This window comes from Dioscorea cayenensis, chromosome 5, assembly GCF_009730915.1.
Source record: "Dioscorea cayenensis subsp. rotundata cultivar TDr96_F1 chromosome 5, TDr96_F1_v2_PseudoChromosome.rev07_lg8_w22 25.fasta, whole genome shotgun sequence".
NCBI lineage: Eukaryota > Viridiplantae > Streptophyta > Magnoliopsida > Dioscoreales > Dioscoreaceae > Dioscorea > Dioscorea cayenensis.
Window position 1 is genome coordinate 30807753 of NC_052475.1, and position 26202 is coordinate 30833954.

General features: G+C 35.3%; 3 protein-coding genes and 1 pseudogene across 3 annotated transcripts; 1 reads left to right on the forward strand and 3 right to left on the reverse strand.

Annotated features, from left to right (window-relative positions):
- Positions 1–2832: 2832 nt before the first annotated feature.
- On the reverse strand, positions 2833–3862 carry LOC120261885 (transcription factor MYB30-like). The gene is made up of 3 exons (XM_039269892.1): positions 3710–3862; positions 3482–3611; positions 2833–3377 (listed from the first exon to the last, which is right to left on the reverse strand). The coding sequence occupies exons 1-3, from the start codon at positions 3837–3839 to the stop codon at positions 2912–2914; spliced, it is 726 nt and encodes a 241-aa protein (XP_039125826.1). The 5' UTR covers positions 3840–3862; the 3' UTR covers positions 2833–2911.
- Positions 3863–9081: 5219 nt separating this feature from the next.
- On the reverse strand, positions 9082–9945 carry LOC120260269 (annotated as a pseudogene).
- A 12393-nt stretch (positions 9946–22338) lies between these two features.
- Positions 22339–23652, forward strand: LOC120260270. The gene is made up of 2 exons (XM_039267708.1): positions 22339–22996; positions 23522–23652. Exons 1-2 carry the CDS (start codon positions 22339–22341, stop codon positions 23650–23652), a joined length of 789 nt encoding a protein of 262 aa, XP_039123642.1.
- Positions 23653–24141: 489 nt separating this feature from the next.
- LOC120261762 (transcription factor MYB30-like) lies at positions 24142–25488 on the reverse strand. The gene is made up of 3 exons (XM_039269745.1): positions 25200–25488; positions 24972–25101; positions 24142–24840 (listed from the first exon to the last, which is right to left on the reverse strand). The coding sequence occupies exons 1-3, from the start codon at positions 25327–25329 to the stop codon at positions 24369–24371; spliced, it is 732 nt and encodes a 243-aa protein (XP_039125679.1). The 5' UTR covers positions 25330–25488; the 3' UTR covers positions 24142–24368.
- Between the last annotated feature and the right edge of the window lie 714 nt (positions 25489–26202).

A 26202-nucleotide genomic window follows, 5' to 3' on the forward strand; every position in this document is an offset into this window, starting at 1 on the left:
GGCATTGGCCAACCCTAAACCGAGCCAAACACCGCGCCAAATACCACGGAGCTTCCATCGTCACGCGCTGGCACGCCTTTAGGGTCGATCTACGCCAAAAACGCGACAGCAGACGATGATGAGTCGTATGAGCTGTACCGGCCAACCCTAAACCGCCAAAACCGCCGCCAAATATCACGGACTCCATCTGTCACGGTTTTCTGGCATGGCTAGCTGATCGCGCCAAAAACCGCGATAAAACGAATGATGATGTAGCGTTAGTCACTTTTGGCGCACGGCTAGGGTCGATCGCTACAAAACCGCTGTCAAATACCACGGATTCTATTAGTTAGTGTTTTTGTCGCGCTTAGGCCGATCACGCCAAAAACCGCGATAACAACGATATAGCGAGTTACGCTGCTCGCACGGCCAACCCTAAATCGCGCTAAAATCGCGACAACAAATGAGCATGAAAGTTTGACCAGGCGACGGCTCAACCCTAAACCTTGCCAAAAACCGCGCTAAAGATCATGCGATTCTATTGTCACGGTTTGTCTACGCTAGTAGCTTTCGATCATGCCAAAAACCGCGACAAATAAAGGTATATGTTTGTCACGAGCAGATTTGGCACCGAAAACCAAAAACCGCGCAAATACCATCGGACTCCATCAGTACTTGCTGCACCCGCTTAAGCTCGATCGAAAAACCTCGACAAATAAATGCATGACGCGTTTGTTTACGGGTAGTTTGAGACGGCCAATCCCCTAAACCGCGCCAAAACCGCGCTTAAATGCCACGGATTCTATCATTACGTTTTTGACATGCTAGTAGTAATCAGTGCCAAAAACCGCGACAAATAGCGCGATTATACGTTTGTCACGGTTTTTGTCACGGCTTAGGCCGATTGTGCTAAAAACCGCTCCAAAAAGCCATGGACCCATTGCTATGGTTTTGGGACCGCTTTAGGGATCGTTCGCGCCAAACATCGCGATAAATGTGTTTGTCACTAGTTGTTAGCACGGTTTTTTTGTCTAAATTTTAGACTGAAAAACATAAATGGTGCTAAATATCAGGATAAAATTGTCACGATTTAGTAATCGCGCTAAATACCGCGACAACATTGTCACTAAATTTTGTTTCGCGCCAATTTTCAGGATAAATTTGGCACGGAATCAAAACCGTGCCAAATAGATCGTGCCAAATTCCTGTTTTTCTTGTAGTGAACTCATGCCCTTGTCAAGGAAAAATCATCATATGTTATCAAGGTGAGAAATTGATTGGTTTTCCAAAGCTTTTAAATTAAAACAAGGGTGAAGATCCATAAACAATATAAAGATAATGAATATATGAACTGTGATCCAATTTATACATCAATCCAAATAAGTAATAACTCTTTATGGTTTATCAATTTTTTTTTAAATCATTTGACTATTACAGTTCTTCCTTCCTTTGCTATATTTTTATGTAAATAAAAAAGTACATGTGTGCGTTTTCATGTTCACACATCCCGTGAGGAGGTTGTTGTGAGAAAATGCAAATCACAGTATCATAAAACCAAGGTTGTCAGACCCGGCTCGGACAATGACCCGGCTAAGCGCAAGAGTCAGGGGTCAATGGGTTCAACCGGATCGAACCAGGGTTGAACAGATGTCAATAATAAAATATAAAAAATATTATAATAATTAATAATTAGTAAATATAATATTAAAGCTATAATTATAATATAAAAAACTACTCAAATTTGATATTTAAATTGATAAATGACCTTATATACAGTAGTGTTTTCTAATTATGTCATTTATTTTTACTTTTTTTTAAATATTTGCAAATTTAATATATTAATATATAATTATCGAACTTCTCTCGGCATTATTTATTTATTTGTTTGTGTATTGGTTGATTTTGTTAAAATAAATAAGAAATTTAATTCACTAATTCTTATATCTCAATTGAGTTTTTATTTCGTTTAAATTCTTATATTTTTTATTTAATTAGAATACTTTATTTTTATATTTTATAATAAAGTAACACTCATTTATTGTTTTATTTTTTTAATAAATTTAAATTTTAGAAAGTATGTACATAACAAATTAATAGATTTTATTTTTAAATATTAATTTTTGTTGGTATGTTTATGATATATATATATATATATATATATATATATATATATATATATATATATATATATTGTAATTCTATTTATTGATTATAAATTATAAATTAATATTAATACATATACACGATTTTGTTGTTTTTAATGAGAAAATAATAATAAATTATTAAATATTGTAAAAAAAAATTTAAACATTGTGACCCGATTGACCCGGCCGGGTCAACCGGTTCCCGGTTGAACCCCTGGGTCACCGGGTTAACACCGGGTTTTTTCATACCCAGTTCAATAAGATATACCAAGGCCGGTCACATGGCCGATTCTCAATTTTTTTGGTTGAACTAATTGGACTAATCCGGGTCTGACAACCTTGCAAAAAACGTAGCATGATCCCTTTGCACAAAACAGAAAGCAATAAGAACCTATAAATATATATCTGACCTTATTTGAAAAGTGCAAGAATTTTCAAACCAGCAGTAATGAAGTATGGTTGTCCTAATCAAAAGTGGTTGTACGTAGAATCGTCCTAATTTCTTATATATATATATAGATTACGAAACATAAGCCAGCCACGAATTTGTCCTATATATTTATTGCAGCCAGAGGAGGTTGTCATGTTATATATATCTTAACTTTATAGATCCAGTGAAACACTGCACGTTGGTTATATATATATATATATATATATATATATATATTAATATATACATATAACAAACATATTATTTATCATGCGGAACATACTGTCCATATCTAAACTTTGAGGAATCAATAATGGTTTCAATCATATTTATCACAATCACCTACCTTGAGAACAACTTAATTATTTCGGAGTATATCATTCATGACCTCCCCAGCAATTTCATCTAGCAACCATGTTTCAGGTGACTGTAGTGGCAGTTGAGGTAGAGAGTCTGCAGACTTCTTCTCATATTGATTGATAGGCACAGACTTTGATGAGTCATTCTTCATCCAGCCTTGAAGCAACCGAGATATGTTCTCAGTGCTTAATGCATAGGAATAGGATGGTGAGAATGGTGGTTTGGTGCAAGAGCATTGGACTGAGCTGGATGGCTTCAAGCCAAGTGATAAAGCTTCGGAAAAAGCTCTTTTAGCCAGGTGGACATCTTTCTGCAGCGTCTTCTCCCACTGTCCTTTAGCAACGATGGCCTGATGGTCACCATAGTTGTGCAAGTTGCTCAACTTCTTCTTCAGATGAGTGTTCCAGTGGTTCTTGATGTCATTGTCTGTTCTCTGAGGGAGATGAGAAGCTATTGTTGCCCATCTACATTCATTCACTTTTATATATAATTAAATACTAGATATATCTACATATAAACCATGCCAATACTTAAAAAAAAAGTATTGTGAACAAGAAGTAGAGATCACCTGTTACCAAGAAGAGCTTGGAGATGGATGATGAGCTTCTCTTCCTGATCAGTGAAGTTGCCTCTCTTGATTCCTGGCCTCAGATAATTAGTCCATCTCAGCCTACAGCTCTTGCTACATCTCAAAAGTCCTGATCAAATTAAATACAAAGATATACATACATCATGCATGCAAGAGTGTCTATATATATATATATATGTACATACAAAGATATGCATGGATACGAACCAGTGTTTGGAGGAACAGCCCTCCAGTTGCAAGGTCCATGTTCTTGGATATAAGAAGCAAGAACTATGTCCTCTTCTGGAGTCCAAGGACCTTTCTTCACAATTTTGTCACACCGTGGTGGCCAGTCCATTTTAACCAGATTAATTTTCTCTATTTAGAATTGAGACGAAAGGAGATGAGAGTCAGGCAAGAGAGAGTGTGGTTCGGTTATATATGAGATGCAGGTGCAGATGGTGTGGTGTTTCATCGTGCCACGTGAGCTTGTTATAGACAAGAACTATGAGACCATTTAAGCTCTCATCTAACTAACTAATTGTTGTATTTGTTGTATTGTGTGAGTGAGTGAGGAGAGAGAGAGAGAGAGAGAGAGAGAGAGAGACCCCGTGGGCCGGGCCTGGCGGCTATGAAGTGAAAGATGACAGCCGAAATAATAATAATAATAATAATATAACTATATATTAAAGTTATCCCCCACTAGTAACAGTGCTTTCCAGCCATCAATGTAGGACATTTGACAATTTTTCATTTGGTTAGACTTTTCATTGTAACACTAAGCTTGATTAGGCGATTTTATTAATTTAATCTTAATTAAATAATAACAAAAAATTTATTTTTATTATGCAGAAGACCGGTACTAATTATAAATCAAAAAGTCGTTGATTATATTATTATCTTTTGTAATTTAACATCAGTTATTAAAATTAGTTTATGTTTTACTATCTGTTTTGCGATTCTAATACAACTGTTGTTCATACCCTTTTTAAAAAAACTTTTTTATTTTTATTTTTCATAATTAAAACCTTAATTTTATATATAAAACCTAACCAATGTTAACTATTTGAGTTGATCGTGTATTTGTGAGTTTTCCTTTGTCATATTTTGTTTTTACTTCTTATTTTAATAAATTAGTAATTTATCTTTAAAAAAAAATTATTTGAGTTGATCGCCAACCACTGACGTGGGCCACATGGTAATGGGGTTTAAGACAAAATTGTTATTTCCAAAGAAAAAATTTCATGATGTCCTATGCTGGTAGAATATAATTTTTATATTCTACGTATATATACAACTACGCTATACACTTTAAAGTTTAATTGATTATATTTCAAAAAAAAATTAAAGTAGTTTTTATCCAAGCATACAAAATAACAGCTGCATTTTTTAAGAATGAAATCATAATAAAATTAGAAAATTCAATTACGCTCGTTTCAACACCATTAATTAATACAATAAAATTAACGTTCATAAATATATTGATGAACTATATATAGTATCCAGGCTTTTTTTCTTGTGATATTACAAAATCAATCATAACTTAATACAGTTTACAGATCTCGGAGCAAATTATATACAATAAGATTATCTTATTTTTGAATTAAAAAAAAGTTAAAAAATGTATTGATAATTATGAAAATTTTTCCCGATTAATTTAATAAACATAGCACAACATACCCACTCCAAGTGGGATCTTTGTCCAATCATTCCCTAAGATATAATAAAGAAGAGAGAAAAAAAAAACAATATTTGGAACATTGGAGTATCAATTTGGTGATTTTAATTAAGAATCAAAATTAACAAGCATAATACTCATTTCTATTCAAAATATTTGATATTTCAGGGTTTTTTCCCCAAATTAATTGTCATTTTAAAAATTTTATAAACATTAATTATAATTTCCAATTTCACTAATTTTATTTAATGAAGTTTATATAAAGAGTGGAGTAAATAATTTCAATAAAAAATAAATAAATTTGTTCTATCATATTATTTCTTTTTAAAATTTAAAAATTTTAGTAGCACCTATAATCTTTGTGCTAAGTTTAAGTATGATAAATAATTTAAACTAAAGATAGCAGCATGACAGGATGAATTGAGTGCATTAATATGGGGTTGGACTCGTAGGGCCAACTAATTTAATTATAAAAAGTATGCTTTAAATAGAGTGCATACATATCCGAAAATCGGCCTCATGTGTACTCATCTTTCGTGGAAAATCATGTGTCCTAACTCATCTTTTTTAAAGAACCCCACAATCACAATAATTCATGAATGTATGATCAAACTCACAATCACAATAATGGTTTGATGTATCTTATTGGATTCTTCATCTAACTACTCTTCAATTTTACACTTAATTCGATTTTTTTTTTAAAAAGATAGGTAAATCCTAATTTATTAAAAATAATATATTTGTTTGCTATACTTTATTTCACAATGAATTTTTAAACAATAGATAAATCATCAAATATGCATAAGAAAGAAAACAATTACAAATACAAATATATGGACAATAAAATAAAAAGAGATACATAAAATGTCGGAGTATAATGACAAAAATATATATATATAAAAAGTTTGAGTCGGACAAAACCATTAGAGAAGCTAGGTGAGTCTATAATGGTAAGAAAAAAAAAATGAGAAGGTAGGATAAGGCTTCCAGAAATAATCGGTTAAAAAGATCATCAATTCAGGACCTCTACTTTTGTAATCAAGAAAGTAAAGAATTTTCAATTAGGTCCTCTGTCAGAGAGAAGCCAAACATCAACATTTGGAAATTAGGGCAAAAAAGACAAAATATATATATAAAGATCAATTTTAATAAAAATTGAAAGTGGTGGAAAGAGACACTGATTAAATTTTTATTAAATTTTTATTAAATATGCAGTTATTTCTCTCTGTTGCTATATGTTCTACAAAATGATTTTAATGAGGAGTTCCCACATATCCCGGCTTCAAGTCTTAAGCTGAGCCAATATATATATATATAATCAATTCTAATTAAAATTAAAAGTGGTGGAAAGAGACACTGATTAAATATTTATTAAATTTTCATTAAATATGCAGTTGTTTTTCTCTGTTGCTAGATGTTCTACAAAAATGATTTTAATGAGGAGTTCCCACATATCCCGGCTTCAAGTCTTAAGCTAAGCCACAAAAAAAATTAAGTCTCAACCATTGCAGTTAAATGTTTAATGAGGCCGAAAATATTACAAAAGTTCTAGTAAGAATAGATCTCCACCACAGCGTAACAAAAAGTTCTGTGTTGCTGTAGGCAAGTCATTACAATCCTGCCTTGCTAAATTCTTTTTAGTCAATTGTGTGTAGCGGGTATAATCTTTTAAACTGCTTAATTAATTGGACACTGATGTGCTCTTCCCATTTTAGAAAACTAGTTGATGAACGTATGGGTGTTTGAGGGATGGCCGCCTTCTCAGTTCTCAGGCATGTTTTATGTCAATAATGGTTAATTAGTTAGTGGTTAAGTAGGTGGTGGCTCTAAGCATTAATTGCACACAGTGGTGAATATTCCATTGCAGAAAACAAACTTCTCAAATAGATAACAGAAAACGTCATATCAGGTAACTTCAATTACTTGCACAGGAAAATATCTGTTTAAGGACTTACTTCCCTGTATATGTCTTTTTTTTTTTCATTAAAATTTATGTTCTAGTTGATTTAGATTGATTTAGATTTAAAACAACTCTATGACAATTCTTTAATGGAAATATCACCATGATGCTCAACATTCAAATGCTGAGATTAATCTGTTATGGAGGGTGGAATTACACACCGAATCTATATATTCAAATGACTATAACAATACATATTATTACTTATATAAGAAAAATTATTTGTGTAAATATCAGACTCTATTATCTATACATACTATTAAAGTAGATATATAATCTACTCCGAGAGTATTTTAAGTAATACAAATAAAAACTTAAATGTTACAAAAAAAAATAAAATAAAATAATTACATATAATATTAATAATTAAAAAATAATAATTACACATAATTATTTATGCAATAAATGTCTATAAAACTTTTGAAATACAAGATATACAATAGTTTTCATGGTATGCGTCTTTCTTGTCTGTCTGTGTCTTTTTGTTTCCACTCCTAGTGGATGGTCTGTTTACCTTTTGTACTTTGTATTTACTCCCTTTGTTTAATGCATTTGTGGTTTATCCACTTTATAAAAAAAAAAAAGTTATTTAATTATATTATTTTATATATGATATTATTTCAAAACTTTTCACAAAATTTTAAAAACTCCGATGCGAAGCCGGGTTGAATGCCTAGTTTAATTTTGTAACAATTACATTCACTCTTTCCTCCGTTCACACCCCAAAAACAGAGAAGAAAGAAGTTTCTCAATTTTATACCATTCCTTATGCTGTTCTAATCATACTATTTCATATTTATTTTATATCAAGTACAATTGCTTTTGTATATAACATCTGCTTCTGCTGTTACATATTGTTTGATACAAAGTATTCATGCAAGAACTTGTAGAGCTTGTCGGCAACTCCTGAGGGAGCAGAGCACCAGGAATCTAGACAAACTTGGTCACACCTTTGGCTTCTTTCAGAGCATCCATCTTGGCTTTGAATAGCTTGGGTGAGTTTGTTGTGGAGACAACTAGAATGAGAATCTTTCTCTTTGTCTAGCTCAGCAAATAGACTAAGTAACTCCTCCCGGGATTGGACAGGATCAAGCAGGCTGGTGAGGAAAGCAGATGGGACAAACCAGGCACCTTTTCTCTTTGTGAGTGTGTGATGCAAACATAAGATCAAAATTAGTCCTACATCAGTTAGAAAAAGAAGCTATCATGTGCATATGAAAGATAGGCGAGCTAACTCTCACCATTAATTCAGTTTTTGTGATATGGATACAGCCTTTGTGTGGGTCATAGGTGCTTTTATTAAGATTTAATCCGATGTGGATGGGGGATGTGAGCCATGGCCAAATAAAGCTATGCATAAGCTGGGTTTTTGGGTATTCCTGGTGGACACCGGAGTTGGACCAAAGGCACTGTAGGCACAGGCTAAACTGGTCCCCTGACACGACGTCAGCAGATGAGTGGCTCTCAGTAATCCGTAGTTGAACATTTGATGATCAAGATGTGGAGGCATCATATTATAGTATTATACACACACAAGAACAGAATCCAGTGGGATCTTTTGTTGTTTGACACGCTTATATACTGATCACAAAAGCTAATGTGAGGCATAAGAAATAATATTTAACAAATAATATGGTATGGACCCTAAAAGCATTATGCAAATAATCAATAAAATGGTATCATTGGGCAATTGCAGAAATGTCTTCATTGCATCATAAATAACTCATTGAACAATTAATATTTACACAGTAAAATAGACAATTGGTGAATTGCTTAACCTACTGGAAATCTGTAAGACTGGATACCTTTCTCAGTGCATATATATTTTACACACTCTGAACATCTTCAGTTGATGTTAGTCTTAACGTACATTCTACTAGAAGGAATTTGTCGGCTGAATATAGCCGAACAAAACTGAAAAGGCATGTCAATCTATAATCGCATTCAAGCTAGTTGTAAGTATTAGGACATTAGGAGTTGGACATATCTAAATTTCATGTCAGAACTACAACCAAATAGAATGGTCAATGGGCAAGGGGCGAGCCCAAGTAGGGGCAGCAGCTACTATTGCAGATGGCTTAACTAGCCTTTTACCAGCAGCCCGGAGTGCTATAGTTGCTGCATATCCTCCTCCCACAACTATCAAATCTCCACCTGCTTAAGTTGCGGGGATGATATGAACAGACTATTCCATCAGAATATATAGCTCATGTAATATCCCTGGATGAAGCAATGAAGCCTCATCTAAATATCATACCACTGTTTAATATCAATACACAGACATTCTGCAATAACATAGCCAGGTTTTGAAGCACGGAAAAACATATAACTATGTACGAATCAAACCTGTACAGACAACCTTCAACGAAAAGGAACACATACCTAAATTTTTCACCTGACTACCAGATGCATAATGCATTCATAAATTGAATGAGGAAGTTCTCCATGACATCAACAGTGTAATTGAGCTAAGGTTGATCAGAATAGCCCAAACCAGGCCAATCAACAATGGTTGTACATGTGCCAATCAGTCTCCCCACTTTCGCGTAACAATGTCTTTAGCAACCATTCTACATTCATCTACAATGGTTACATCTGAGATTGTGGGTATCATAAAAATGTTCTTGGAATTGGACATTGTGTTCATCATAATAGACATTCACTGCATTGTCTTGAAATTTCCATTGCCAAGTTCCAGTCTGAATTTACAAGTAACATAGCATGAGAATAAGTAAAAACAGGAGCCTCAGATCAATTCTAGACAACAATTGTGAAAAACACATCCAGTCAATCTACAATTTTTTGAGGGACAAAAGCAGCCACCATTTCTAAGAAAAAGGAAATGAATATCCACAAATTGGGCTAATCAGCTACTCATTCTAATCTATTACAATGTAATTGTCTCTTGGCTCTCAGCATCTCACAACAATGTAAGTCAAAATAATTGTTAAGATCATGAAGAATTTGGAAAAGAACAAAACAAGCATCTAAGCTCACTGCACACAAACCAAAAACTAACTCACTGAATGATGTCATTTTTCATTCAGGAGCAACACCTTCAGCAAATGATAGCTGCAATTCACAGAAAATTTTTGCCTTGTTTTGCATATACATCTCATCTAAGCATTCAACCAGTCCAGAACAAAGTGCATACTAGATCATAAGACAAAAAATATCTTCATATGGTTCCATTCCGGTGGTAAATTCATAATCAGAAAATATGTCTAAAAATCAACCAATTTTAAGCAGATTCATAGAGAACATAATTCATATAATCCACATTTTTTTATCAGAACATCTCAAGTCAGTCAGATCCAAAAAAATCAACAAAAAACAATAACCCACAACATTAAAACTACAAATTTTCTTCAAAAGCACTGAAAATTTTCAACCCTAGAAAGCCAATACTGTTGGATTTTAGATTTTGCGTTAGTGGGCTATGTTGAATGACTTGAGCTATGATTGTTCAAATGAAGCCAATTTTCCAAAACTTCAAGGTTATTGGTGTGACCCAACTTGAACTACATAAGCTCTTACACTTAATTTTTATCCAAAATGGGACTATCATCTAACCCCATCATTTCCAATAACTCCAGTATTTACTGTTCACCCTTGTATATAAGTAAACTTGCCAGAAATAACTTTAAAATAGGTCTGATACTTGCTATTGTGACATCAAATTAGAGACAACGTAAAAATGAAAACTGCATTGAAAACAAGAACAACTACTGCACTATGGCCAGATATTGAACAAATTTTATCTCAATACGTGAGTTCAGAATTTCTAAACTAATTTCCGAATCCAAATCCTGAAATTTGCACCCCTGCGCCTGCGCGTAAGAGAGCATAACCACTAAAGCAAGGTTAAAGGATAATGAATAGTACTATATATAAAGTGGATGAATTCCTTGTAGCTAGGCAATGTGGTACTAAACCTTTAGTAGGAATGTTTTGAAACAATATGGGTCTAAAGAATATGGGCCCTCTAACAGATCCAAGAAAGAAGGTACTCAAAGGACAATTGCAACACAGTGAAACAATGAACCACAAAATATACATATATATATATATATATATATATATATATATATATAGATAGATAGATCTTATTAATGTAACTCAGGAGTACCAAATCAAATCAAGCAACATAGCATAAGATTGCGTGTTAAATGCATGAAGCACATCACTTCCAATTTATTGATAAACAAAAATGAAGGGAAAAGAGTAGAAAACATATAGCAACAACCACATCATTCTTTCTTCTTTGCTCCGAAAATCAGGACTGAATGAAGTGGTGAGAGTTTGAGGATGGGGTGGTCATTGTAAGAGTGGGGTTTTAGAGCATTTCACCTTACTGCTCTTTACACTATCATTGAAAATGTTGTAAAACTAGCTGAGTTATACAGTGAAATCTATATAAAATAATACTTTTGGCATCAAGAAGAACTATCGTTTTATACGCGATTATTAATATATTAATTAATAAATATTTATTAATATTTTAAAGGGAGTTTTTATATTTTATACAATTGGGTTGAGCCACAAATTCTCAGAAATTAACATATCGGGTGCTATTGATTTTATTAATAACACTTGGAAGATTGCTATGAAGACAACACCTATTGCAAAAGTGCAAAATCTAATCAGAAGAAAAAATGGCTTTTGAGTAAGTTGATGAAAAGGAATGTATCTACATTAATTATTGACATGTAATTGATATTGAATAAATTTTGAACTATCATAGCGAAAACGATATTGTGATGGAATCACTTATATATGAAGAGATTATTCAAAAGGTCATGGATATGCCAGTTGATAGTGATCAACATCCAGATAATAGTTATATTGTATAAAATATTTCTCCGAAGAAGGATTTCCAATCGATTAAAATCTTAAAATTTTGTTTGCTATAACATAACAAATATACGCTAAAAATGGTGTGCACTTTACAAAAAATTAAGGGATAAATTCAATTTAGTTGACCAACAGAAGAAACAAATAACTTTAGATCCATATTTTATGATAAAAAATTGAAAATAGAAGTAGTTTTTTTTTATTTTAATTCAATGTTATGAATTTGCATGATTTTTTTAATGTATTTAATAAATATTAATTTGTATTTTTGTTGGAACCTAAAAAATTTTAAAAAAAATGATTATCTTATGTATTTAGTGAAATTATTACTTTAGCATGTTGGCCCAAGTTGGGAACAAAAAAAATATTATTGAACCGAGATTACTAATTTATAGAATATTAATTTATTGAAATTTTACTGTAATTTGTTTAGCCCTGGAATGTAAGTGGGATTTCCGCACCAAATTAAACAAGTTTTTTTTTCTTTTTTCAAAAGAACTACACAACTGACAAATAAAGGAAAACTCCCAACACAAACTAACATGATTCAGTTCAAAAACACAACCCATCATTAGCTACTACATCAACAATCCATCTAAGAAGTTTCATTCCTCTGTGAAAAAAAAGGAAGGCTAGGATTAATTTGAGAGAGCATAATTTGCCATGTTGTCTGAAATTCAATGAGATTTCTAGGAGTGTAATTTATGTTCACTTCCGCGAGTGATAACTAAATAGCCACTTAATTACATATATGGATATATATTCATAATTAGTTTCTTTGTGTCTGCTGGGTAGTCTATTAAGATTTTTATGGTTTCTTTCAATATTATCAAAAATTTGAATTCCTCAAACAAGGTGTATTGTAAAAAACTAGGTAGCAGAACCGGACCGGACTTTCGAACCGGAGGAGGTCAAGGTTCAAGGGTCAAAAGGTCCAACCGGGGTTGAACCGGGTCGAACCGGATTTAATAAATAAAAATATAAAATAAAATACATTAAATATTGTATTAATTTTTAAATCAAATACACATCCTATATTAATTTTCAAATCAAATACACAACCTATGAAACAAACAAGTATTGATTCCATATTCAAAACACGACATTTAACAACATTTAGTTAAACTAAATTGATATGAAACACTAAATAATATTAATCTCATCAAGGCTTGAAGGCTTGATTAATAATCAATAAGTTGATAAGAATCATTAATCAATAATCATTAAATCATAAGATAATTATTAATTAGATTATCATTAATTCATAATACAATAGATAATTAGATATAAATATAAGATATTCATATTACTAATATCATATTAGGCTAGTTTATTTAAGTTTTTTTAATTTTTTTAATTAAGTTTTAAAACCGGGAGAACCGGCCCGGTTCATCCGGTTCCCGGTTGAACCGGGCGGTTCTCCCGGTTCATGGCCGGTTTTCCATTGCCCGGTTTTCTGAGCTGAACCGGACCGGCCTAGTGCCCGGGTCCGGTTCAACCCGGTTGGACCGGCCGGTCCGGTCCGGTTCTGACTACCTAGGTAAAAAATGCAAATCTAACCAATGACCTTTTGGTCTATTGGTACAGAGAAAGAGAGTTCGAACTTCAAATATTAACTCTACACCTGTGTAAATCTCTTACACGTGCAACTTGTCTGTATTTCATAAAAAAACTACAAATATAATATTTGTTTTATATATTAAACATTTCATGTATGTTTTCCTTTATTTCGTTATAATTAATTAATCATCTGGGCTAGTGAGAGGTTTTCACCACTAAATACGAAATATAAGTACTTCCTTTTGTTTTTTTAGTGTTCTTCAATAGTCTTTGCTTTCTAATCCTTTATCATCAATTCCTAACATTTTCTTTATAAATAGGGAACTTTCTTTTGAGAACAATATTATTATATATATCTTAATACATCACTAACCAAAACAGCCAAGCGATCTTTAGTCGCTAGAAAAGTATATATATGTATATGTATATATATATATATATATATTGAAAATTAGAAAGAAAGCTACAAGAGAATAACATCAAAATAAATTTGAATAAAATAAAATAAGACCTCAAAAGAAATGATCATACATCATCGGTATAAAATTATCAAATGCTATGGAAGAAATCAATTAAACTTCCGGAGCTTCTAAATTAAAGCAAGTTTGAAGATCCAATGATAATTAATTAAAGATAATGAATATATGACCTCTGATCCAATTATATATACAAATAATTATATTTTTTTAAACTACTTCTGGTTTATTATTTTTTTTAAAAATCATTTATAATTGTTAGGTTAAAAAATTACCAAAAGTGTGTTTTCATGTTTACCCATCCCAAGTGGAGATAGGTGGAGAAATGTAATTTTATATATAAGTCCACTTTCCAAAAGTTTATCTTAGTTCAAAATTTTTTATTTTTTATATATAAAATAAATACCATAAAAAAACTTATTAAAAAACGAAGCATGTCAGGTGAAATTATGTTACTGGTGAGATGATGATTTAGAAGGGGAGCTCTGGTGATCTCCGGCGAACCCAGGATGGACTCCCTGCACGGTGATCTCATGGGGAACCGCCATGGTGGCTTTGGAGGAGCTCGCGATGCGAGTCACGGTGGCAGGAGAAACGGCCAACACCGAAGACAGCCTTTCCGTTCTCATGGTGGGGATCGGCGAAGGCACCAGTACGTCACCCAGTTCGAAGTGGTCTAGTGCGCCATGGCACTTCCTTCGCACAGGCGGTGACTCCCCCCAAAGACAACCTGAATGAGATATCTGGAGTCTCGGGGATGGAAGACTCAAAGGAGGCGGATGACTTGACCGGAGACTGGATCCAGGTGACAAAAAAGAAATCTAGCACTACAAGAAATCCAGGGATAGGCAACGGATTTTTCCGTCGCTAAGAACTACATTTCTGTTGCTATAAATATTTAGCAATGGAATTAGCAACGGAATCATTCCGACGGCTATTCCCAAGTCGCTATTCAAATTCTGTCAGTATGATAAAATTCCGTTGTTATTTCTTATGTTGTTCCGACGGATAATTCCGTTGCCAAACACAAGAACTCCGTCGCTATTATAATAATAAAATATTCATTTTTTTATGGTTCACAAAAAATTCCGTTGCTATATTTCCGTCGCTAGTGTTGCCTAGCAACGGACTATTCGGTTACAATTATTTTTATAGCTACGGAAAGTGTTAGTTTAGCAACAATATTTTTTTCTTATTTTAGGAAGGGAATATCCGTCGCTATTATCTTATTTCTAATGAAATCCGTTGCTATGCCCTCATTAACTACAAAATTCATTATATTTTCGTTGCAATTGTTTTTGTAGCAACGGAATTTTGGTTGTTAATTTCTTATTAGCAACGGAATTTCTTTTTGTTCCGTTGCTATTTCCCTTGTAGCAACGGAATTTTGGTGGTTGTTTTTTTTATTAGCAACGGGGTCTTTTTTTCCATTGTTAATTTTCTTGTAGCAACGGAATTACAGTTGTTGTTTTTTCTTAGCAACGGATTTTTTTTTTCCATTGTTAGTTTTTTGTAGCAACAAAATTTTGGTTGTTGTTTTCTTATACAATTGCAATATATGTATTAGCAACAGAATTTCCGATGCTATTTTTCTATTTCCAACAGAATTTCCATTATCATTTGTTATTTTGCAACGGAATATCCGTCGCTATTCTTTGTTATTGATTATCATAGCTATTAGCTACTAAATTTGTTTTTCACACAACCTGCACAATTTATTGCACAAATAAAAAAATTACCCATACAAATACGAATAATACAAATGATCCATAAAAAAATTATCTCATCAAGCATCCACAATCCATCATTTGAATCATACCAAAAATACAATTAATCCATACAAATGATCCAACATTCAATTCATACCAAAAATACAAATTAACATATGCAAATGGAAAATAGAAGATGTCTTCAGTGAACCCTTCTCCTATAGATGAGAAAATAGAAGATGTCTTCAGTGAACCCTTCTTGACTCCCAACTAAACAAAAATAATGTGCAAATGGAAAACTCCATATATAAAATAAATAATTTATAATAAAAAAAAACATTCTAATGAAAATTGACCATATTTCAATAAAAAAAAATTGACTTTCTTTTTTAATTATTTTTAACCTGATTTTTTTTTTTAAAAAAAAGGTGCACTGTTCACCGACCTTTAAAATGTGATTATTTTTAATCTGATTTTTTTAATTGATTTTTTAATTATTTTTAATCTGATTATTTTTAATCAGACCTGAATTCTATTTATGTATGAAGGAGAAAAGTTATAAATAAAGGGTATTGTCCTACATGGGTTCAATCACAAAAGCAGGGGGAGATGTTTCTGGTCACAACTTGTGTGTACTCTTTTTTTATTGATTAGAGACATGAAAAAATAGCTAGTAGTTACATAGTAAGTGCGTTGTTTTTTCAACTTGGCTGAAAACATATCTGAAATGCTACATGGTAGTAAGACAGAGGCCTAGTAGCTAGAGTAAATGAGTTGTTCTTCTACATGAATAGAAAGACCAGTCTCATGTGTGAAGTTTGAGGTTTACTCTTATTTGAGGAATTACCATTGATGATCTTCTCTGAGCACTTGGTCTTTATATTTCCTGCTTTATATATTACAGCTGAGCATCTCTTTTCAGTCTATATATTACAAATTAAATTCCTAGTTTTCCACTTTGTTTACTTTTCTAGAGTTTGCTACTATTATAGAGTTTGTGAAAAGGGACCCCCCACATGAGCATTGCTTCTGCTAAGGATGGTCCTGTGTGATGCTCATTTCCGACCTACATCGTCTAATCAAAATGGCCCCTTGTTGAATGGGTCCTCATCTTAGTTGGACTTCCAGGGGTTATGTTACTAACTTTTTCCCCATTGCATACCAAATCTCATTGATTGCAGGGTTTGATCTACTGACTCTTTGAAGCACTTGTTGGCCCATCCATTTTGATAGTAATGTCAGCCAGGTATGTTCCCTTTCACCTTTTTACCTTTTGTGTTACTTCATATAAGTTTTCTGATTAGCAAAATATAAATAATGGACCATTCAGATCATGGGTTGATAAACACACATGAGGATAAGGACATCCTATCTTAACGACAACCTATAATAGTTATTGTCCATTCATATTTAACACTATTTAACACTTCTAATAGTTACAATTAATTTACAAGTATTCTTATCATGCATGGACATTGAAATAATTATTAAGAGATTTGCAATGTTTTCATACCACTAAATATCACTTTATATATTGAATAACTTGCAAAAAAATACAAACTATGCTCAAATTTGAAGACTATTTCAAGTGCCAATAAATATTTTGAAAGAGAAGATAGTGTAAAGATCTTGTGGGTTAATCACTACATTTAAACAAAACTCATTATTATGATAGAGTGCAAGTATGAAAATTGCAAAATGATAAATTTAACATATGCAATCATAATAATCAATGCTTATAACTTATTATGATCACATCTCTTGATCAGAAATAACATTAACATGATATTCAACTTCAAGAAATATATAATATTTCTAAAAATCCGAATCTAATACTATCAGTATTGAACAATATACTACTCATTTCTCAAAACCAACCAAGAGCTAAACTTGAATTATGTTTATTAAAGTATTTGATTAACATCAAAATTAATTAACTTGTTCCTCAGACTCTTTATGTTGTAATGTGCTCAAATGAAGGTATTACATACCATCGAATAAGTTTATATGCTTCAAGTTTATATCTCAAAAGACAGATTTAAACGGAATTGAAGGACAGTATCTAATAGTGCTGAATATACTAAATACACAGAGAGATGTAAACTAGTTGTAATGGACCAAAACCATTGAATGCAAATAGTTATAAACCCTAAGATCAATGATTTACATGCATCTCATAGTCAAGAAGTGGTTATGCAATGAACCCAGTCTAGACAAGAACCACTTGAAAAGTCAATCAAACACCATAACTTGAACATCAAACATAAGACAAGCGTCTTCGCTCACCCCCGAAGTGGGTATAGCCGAAGTCCTAGCCATGGAAATCCCTCGTCCCCATCCAATCCTCCCAGCCCGAAGGGCGCCAAGCGTCTTCGCTCACCCCCGAAGTGCGGCCATTATCTTAGAACAACACATAAGACATCGGAATGCCGGCATCTCTTGACCTGCATTCGATGTGGTGGCGCGGGTCACTTGGCAGCTAACTGTCGTGTTGAGCTTCTGTCTTCTCCACGTAACTGGCGAGCTCGTCCGAAAACGAGGGAAAGAGACACAGTCGAGGATAGGAGGGAAGTGTCAAAAGTGGAATTCTCCCAGCGGTGGATCGTACCCACCCTTACCATGCCTCCTTGTCCATCCCTTACTCGCAAGAGTCATCAAGGCTGTGAAAAGACCTCGCCAAGGTTGTGGTTCTGGATGTTGTTTCAAGCCAAACAAACGGACAGATACTGCTTGAATTCCTGCCGGGAGCATTAAATACCGGGGAAACTCATATCTAGCTACACTCAGTAGTGAAGAGGAAACAGTGAAGGCGAGTAAGATTGGTGAGATAAGTCATCCTTCACAGCTGGGTCCCTGTGTCTTCTCCATCGCTCCACGGACAGCGGACATTGGTTTGGTGGGCACTGCTGTTGGGAAGGGGCAAGTCATGCTCATCTGGAACTTACCTTTGTATGCATGGACGTACGTGGACTGTGCTGGTGGAGTTGCTGCGGCCGATCGGTGAACTGGTGGCGATCCCACAACCTAACAAGCCTCACAAGGCCTTTCTCTCTGTCCTCGTGCGCTGCCGTCCCCGGATCATCCTTCCTCATGAGGTCTCCTTCAGCTTTGGGATAAGGAAATTCATCGTCCTTATAACGGATAACAAGCTGCCCTTCCCCATCTTTCGCAAGGACCTGGAGAAATTCATCTACACGGAGGCGAGCCTTGCTTTTGAGAGACCCACTCCAATATTTGAACAGCAACAGCAGCTTCATGGTAACCTGACATATGGGACTGATAAGAATGGGAAGGCTATTTTAGAGCAGGAAGCAGACCAACAACTGTTGAAGAAGAGACCGGATGCGTTGAGGTTGGACGCGCGACGCTCACAGGATAACGACGGCATTACCAGGTGGAGACCCCGGATGCAACCACAGGAGGGCCGAGTGGATAGTGCTGCTCTGGAGACATCTGCAAGTCCTCATGATGGCCGACTTACCCGTCAGGTGAGCACCGCTCCCAGAATTTCCTCGTCATCCCAGAATGAGAAGCTGGCCCGGCCGGTGAGCACTGCTCCTGGGGTCCATTCGTCACTTCCAATTGAATTAGGGTCCCGACCGGTGAGCTCAGCTCCCGGGGACATCGTGCGTACGTCGAACAGGCCAGTTAACTCCATCGCCGACGCGTGTACTGAGCGCTTCGCACCTCCGGCCAACTCCAGTGTAAGCACACTATTGTCTAATGGTCGGGAGACAGTATGTATGGCTCAGGGTTCCGTACCCTCTCTAGTGAGCGCTGTCGATCCCCCATTGGTCGAGGATGTCAGGAGACAAGACGACAATGGAATAGTCTTCCATTGGCCTACGTTCTGAGGTTGTCGGAATACAGCCAAACACCAATCAGATGGTGACAGCTGGGAGCCCCTTGGTTGCTTTAATTGCAACTGAGACCATGGTTGCCACGTGTGGTGAGAAGGATTCAACTAATATTTATTTGGGCCAGATTCTTAACTTAAACAATCCTAGAGAACCAATTGGGCCGCTAATTGAAGATGGGTCTTGTGCTGAGTTAAATATTACTCAACCTGTAGCGGATCCCTCAGTTGGTTCTCTTGATCTAAATGATGACTCCCTAACGAGCATGGACATTTTTCGTGATCCTTCAAAACCACCCTTGAAATTTAATCTCCCCCCAAATTTTAACTGGGTCTACATTCATGGAGTGTGGACACTAGCACCGGGAGAAGTTTCGAAAGATCTTCACACTTGGTCCTCCATTGAGGAAGACAACACCCATTCTGACCAAATGTAGATTTCGGAAGGTAATAATCATATCGAAAATATCTCACCAAATATTGTTCACCCTGAATTGAACCCAGATATTGCTAGTGAGCCTAGTCAGGACACTGATGACTCTGAGTCTGACTTTGGGGAGAAAATCAATCGGTTACTTCACATTAGGCAATTAGATGATCCTGGTCAAGGAACCAGAAGAAGTGAGCAGAAAAAGAAGCCGTCTTCATGATGGAATGAAGAAGCGGGATTTGTACCTCAACCACACAAATCAGTAAAAAAGAGAGGCATTACTACTTCTACCCCAGAAGAAGGTACGCCCTAAATTCCTCTTTTAATTACTGAATGGTCGGATATTCAATTGGAGAATTATTGTTCTGCATGTGGTATAACTTTTGATCATGTTCTTCATAAACATAATTGTTTCTCTCATATTCGCAAACTTGAATCTCATAACACTCCTTTGGGAGATATGACGGCCTTCTCAGGGTCAGGACCCGCGTTGTTAGGAAATCATTTGTTTTACCCATGAATATTGACTCCTGGAATGTGAGAGGTTTAGGAATGCCTTCTAAACGATTCCTAGTTAAAGATTTTCTACAGCTTCACCATGCAGACATTTGTTGTCTCCAGGAATCTAAGCTTAGCTCAATTAATTCCATTACTTGGAAATCAATTTGGGGTGTTCGCTTAGACCATTTTTCTTTTGTCCCTGAGATTGGCTCTGCTGGAGGGATAATTGTTGGATGGAATAATAACCTTTTTATTGGTAATGTTAGGTTTAAGGGGACATATACTCTGACTATTGAATTTACTACTAGAATCTCAAACGTAGTCTGGTTGTGCACTACTGTATATGGACCAAACGCTAGGCATCTTAAGCAGAGTTTCAGGGAATTCCACTTGTTTGAGCCGCCCTCTTTCGGGAAACAATTTACTTGGACCAATGGACAAGCTAACCCGATTTGGGTTAAACTTGATCGCTTCCTGGTCAACTCTAATTGGATGGAGTTGTTCCCTAGGGTTATCCAAAATTGCCTTCCGAGACTAGGGGCCGACCATGTTCCTATTTGACTTGAATATGGAGTCCATATTCCTAAGCCTCGCCTGTTTCGCTTCGAACAAGCCTGGTGCTCTGTGGACAATTTCTTTGACCTAATCAAGGAATGGTGGGACCATCCGCAACCCGATGGTTGTGGGGCCTTTATAATTGCAAAGAAAACCATGAAACTTCGTGAGTATCTTAAATCCTGGGCGAAGACGGATTTTGGCTCAATCAATCTGAAAAAACTGGCACTCTTACATTACCTTGGGGAATTAGAAGCTGCCAGGGAGTCCAGAGCGCTCACGGAAGATGAACTTAGGAAAGACAAAGATTTATGATTGGAGATGTTCACCATCCTTAAACAGGAAGAGATTTACTGGAAGCAAAGGGCCAGAGTCACCTGGCTCAAAGAGGGGGATAAGAATACAAGTTATTTCCACTCTGTGGCCAATGGTCGCAAGAATCGTAATTTTATCCCTTGGGTCCGGCACGAGGATCAAAGAGTGGAGGATATTGGTAGGATGGGTGACTCCTTCACCTCCTACTATAAGGACCTTTTTGGTACAACCCAGGAACACCGCTTCCACATTAATTGGCCTAACCTTCTTGGTCCTAAAGCACATAATGATTTGACAATGCTAGATACCCCGTTCACTCATGAGGAAATTAAAGTAGCAGTATTTGGGATGAAACCAGATAAAGTTCTGGGGCCGGATGGTTTTTCAATCTTCTTCTTCTAAAAGTTTTGGGAAATTATCAAAGTAGACATCTTTAAGCTCTGTGAGGATTTTTATTTGGGGAATGCTAATTTTGAAAGAATTAATTGGGCAAACATTGCCATAATCCCCCAATGCCAAACACCTGAAGATCCATCTCATTTCCGCCCCATTAGCCTAATTAATTCAACTCTGAAGATTGTGTCAAAAGTCCTAGCAAACAGACTTAGCCGGCATATTGACATGTTAGTTGACTCAACACAATCGGCTTTTATCAATGGCCAGTGCATAATTGACAATATTGTCACTGCTCAGGAGTTTATTTTGTTTATGCAAAAGCATCGCCTTCCAGGATTGATCCTGAAAGTAGATTTCACAAAAGCTTTTGACACGGTGGATTGGAAATTTCTCATTGATCTGCTTAGAGCTCGTGGTTTTAGTGCCAAGTGGACTGGATGAATTTAGTCCATCCGTTCGAGTTCTAAAGCATCCTTTCTGATCAATGGGTCCCAGTGTGGGTATATCCGGTACCGTAGGGGACTCAGACAGGGTGACCCTCTTTCACCACTCTTATTTGTCCTGGTAATGGACGTCCTTAGCACCATGTTTAACAACGCCCTAGCCTCTGGGATCCTTCATGGAATTGCTCTTGGGGACGACAACGAAAGAGTTTGCCACCTTCAATTTGTAGATGATCTCCTTGTTATGACAACAGGGGGCGGAGAGGATCTGCGTATCATTAAATTAATCCTATTTTTATTTGAGGGCCTCTCTGGGCTGCAAGTCAATTTCAGCAAGACATGCCTGTATTCAACCCAGAAAAATTTGGAGCTTCCTACCCATCTGCCTAATTCATTACAATGCAGTAAGGGAGTTCTGCCTCTAACCTATCTGGGTGTACCGATCTCTGGTGGTCGCCCAAGAAGACAAGATTGGGAAATCTTAATTAGCAAAGTATGTCGTAGACTAGCGGCTTGGAAGTCCAAACTACTCTCTCTTGGTGGACGACTAACTCTCTTGAACTCTGTGCTCTCCGCTGTCCCAACTTATTGGATGTCAATCTTTAAATTGCCTTGTTGGGTTGCTAAATCGATTGATGCCATTCGATATGATTTTCTCTGGTCGGGGCCTGATGGTCAGCATGCGAAAATGAGATTAGTCAATTGGTCAAGGATTTGCAGGTCCAAAAAACAGGGAGGTTGGGGGATCCTAAACTTAACCACTTTTAATAACGTCCTGCTTGGTAAGTGGTGGTGGAAAATCAGCAGTGAGAAGCAGTGGTGTGGGACACTTAACTTCCGCGTTAACTACTTCTGGCACTTTCCTTATTGGAATTTATTCCATAAACATTGCGCTAGAAGGTCCTTCTTTTGGAATGGCATTCTTTCTGTCTTGCCAGCGTTTAGGAAAAACCTGAATTCCATTGTGCAAGATGGGGCCTCCACCCTATTTTGGCTTGACAACTAGTTCGAGGGCCTTGCACCCACAGACCACCTCCTTTTACAGTGCCCTGCTGCCACATCCATCTGTAATTTCCTTGGCCAGCTGCTGGGCCTAAGGAATGCCCCCCTATCTGTAACAGACCTGTGGGGGGCTTGGAGGAATAACATCCGGAAGCCTCTTAGTCTTCTCAGGGATTTGCTTACAAAAGCAATCACTTAGAATATTTGGCTTGAAAGAAATGCGCGCATTTTCAATTCTGTTTGGCTTCCAGATAATTCCATTATTTTGAAAATTGCTCATTTGTTTCTCCTTTGGTTTTCCGCAGTTCTAGATTCGAAGAAGGCTAGATTAGAGGAACCAGTGGCTAAAATCAAGCGCAGCCTTGATTTTCTCTCATCGAGGGACGTGACACAGAGCGTCCCCCCTGAGACCTCCCCAAACCCTGGTGAGATGTAGCTTTGGTAGTTATGTCCTTCTCTAAAGGCCGTCCTCTAGGTTTTATCTTGGTTTTCTCTTCTATTGCTTCCGTTTGTAACCACTCCTGGTGGTCCCTTTTGTCCGTTGTATCCCTCTTTTGGGGGTTCTATTATGAACCTTATTGATTATTTTTTGTTACTCTTGTTTGGTTTCTTGTTTTTAATGGATGTGATTTATCCACTTTTTCAAAAAAAAAAAAAAAACTATTAAAATTAATATAAACTTCAAATCAGTTTGAGAAATATCACTTTCCTCCCCCTTTCTCAATTCAAATCATGGCCCCAAAAAAGAAACTCACCGATAATTTTCAAACAAAAAATCAGAAGCCAAAAAGCGTTGTCCTAATCAAAAATGGTTGTAGAATCGTCCTATTTTCTTCTATATATATTGATTAAGAAACGTAGACAAGCCACGAAGTTGTACCTTATGGCTGATTTGAGAGAGAAATTAATAAAAAAGTAACTCCTCTTTTATTGCTGGACAGGTTGTCATGTTAATAATATCTCACATCAAGTAGTAATTATATCTCACATTCAGTAGTACAATAAGTAGGCTATATGTATCTATCAATATACATGTATTACCAGACAATATTTATCATGCGGAACGTAATGTCCACACGGACCACACCTTAACTTCAAGAAATTAATAATGGTTTCACTCATATTTATCACCATCACTAGCTTTGGAGCAACTTAACTTCCAAGTGATTCATGCCTGACCTCCCCAGCAATTTCATCAAACAACCATGTTTCAGGTGATTGTAGTTGCAGCTGGTCATGAGGTGGAGAGTCTGCAGACTTCTTCTCATCTCCATTGATAGCCACAGACTTTGATTGGTCATTCGTCATCCAACCTTGAAGCAACCGAGATATGTTCTCCATGCTTAATGCATAGGATGGTGAGAATGGTGGTTTGATGCAAGAGCATTGGGCTGAGGTGGATGGCTTCAAGCCAAGTGATATAGCTTCTGAAAGAGCTCTTTTAGCCAAGTGGACATCAGTCTGCAGCGCCTTCTCCCACTGTCCTTTAGCGATGATGGCCTGATGGTCACCGTAGTTGTGGTACATGTGCATGTTGCTCAACTTCTTCTTCAGATGAGTGTTCCAGTGGTTCTTGATGTCATTGTCGGTTCTCTGAGGGAGATGAGCAGCTATTGCTGCCCATCTACGTACATTGCATTTACTTTTTTATATAATTTAAGTACTAGATCTATATATAAACCATGCCAATACTTATAAACAAGTAAGAATGGATCATATATAGTATGATGAAGATGAACAAGAAGTAGAGATCACCTGTTACCAAGAAGAGCTTGGAGATGGATGATGAGCTTCTCTTCCTGATCAGTGAAGTTGCCTCTCTTGATTCCTGGCCTCAGATAATTAGTCCATCTCAGCCTACAGCTCTTGCTACATCTCAAAAGTCCTGATCAAATTAAATACAAAGATATATATACATACATCATGCATGCAAGAATGTCTATATATATATCTGTACATACAAAGATATGCATGGATACGAACCAGTGTTTGCAGGAACAGACCTCCAGTTGCGAGGTCCATGTTCTTGGATGTAAGAAGCAAGAATGATGTCCTCCTCTGGAGTCCAAGGGCCTTTCTTCACAGTTTTGTCACACCATGGTTGCCTCTCCATTTTAACCTAATTAAGATTCTCTTTTAGAAACTAAAATAGATGAATAGGAGAATGAGACAAGAGAGAGTTATAGGTTAGGTTTTATATATGAGCCTGGCGCCTGGAATGGTATGGTATTTTTTCATCGTATCACGTGAGGTTACTGTAGAAGATGAACAATGAGATTATTATTAAGCTCTCATCTAACTAGCTGCTACTTGTATTTATATAGAGAGACAGAGAGTTGGAAATATTGTATAGACAATTAAATATGTTATAACCACCTCCAACTCACAATCCCTAACTTTTACTTAAAATTCCAAATTTAGTTCCACTCTATAATAAACTATATATACTTCAACTATAAACCCTAAATTTTACCCCTAAAAGGTATATTCTCGAAATATTTTTTACACATTCCTTTTTTTATTATTATTACTATTCAATCATAAAATATTTAAAATTAATTATTTTTAAAAATAATTTAATTAAATATTTATTATAATATAATATTTTATTAATATTTTTATCATATTGATATGTTGTTTTAATATAATTAGTTTTTACATTACATTAAATTTTATTAAAATTATTTAGTAGCTCAATTTATTATCTGTGAATATTTATGGAGTATTATCAATTTTATTATGAATGTATTTTATTTTAAATTCGTAGTGCATATGTTTTTCATTGTTTTTAATATATTTTTTTAAACTATTTTAGTTTAATAAATTTATCATAAATTAATCTTGTTAACAATTTTATTATTAATTAATTAATTTTACACAAAATTTATAATTATATAAATTCACTACTTATAATTATATTTATGAATTGTTAACTTTATAATTTTAATTACAATAATAAAAAAAATATTAAGTAAAAAAATATTAA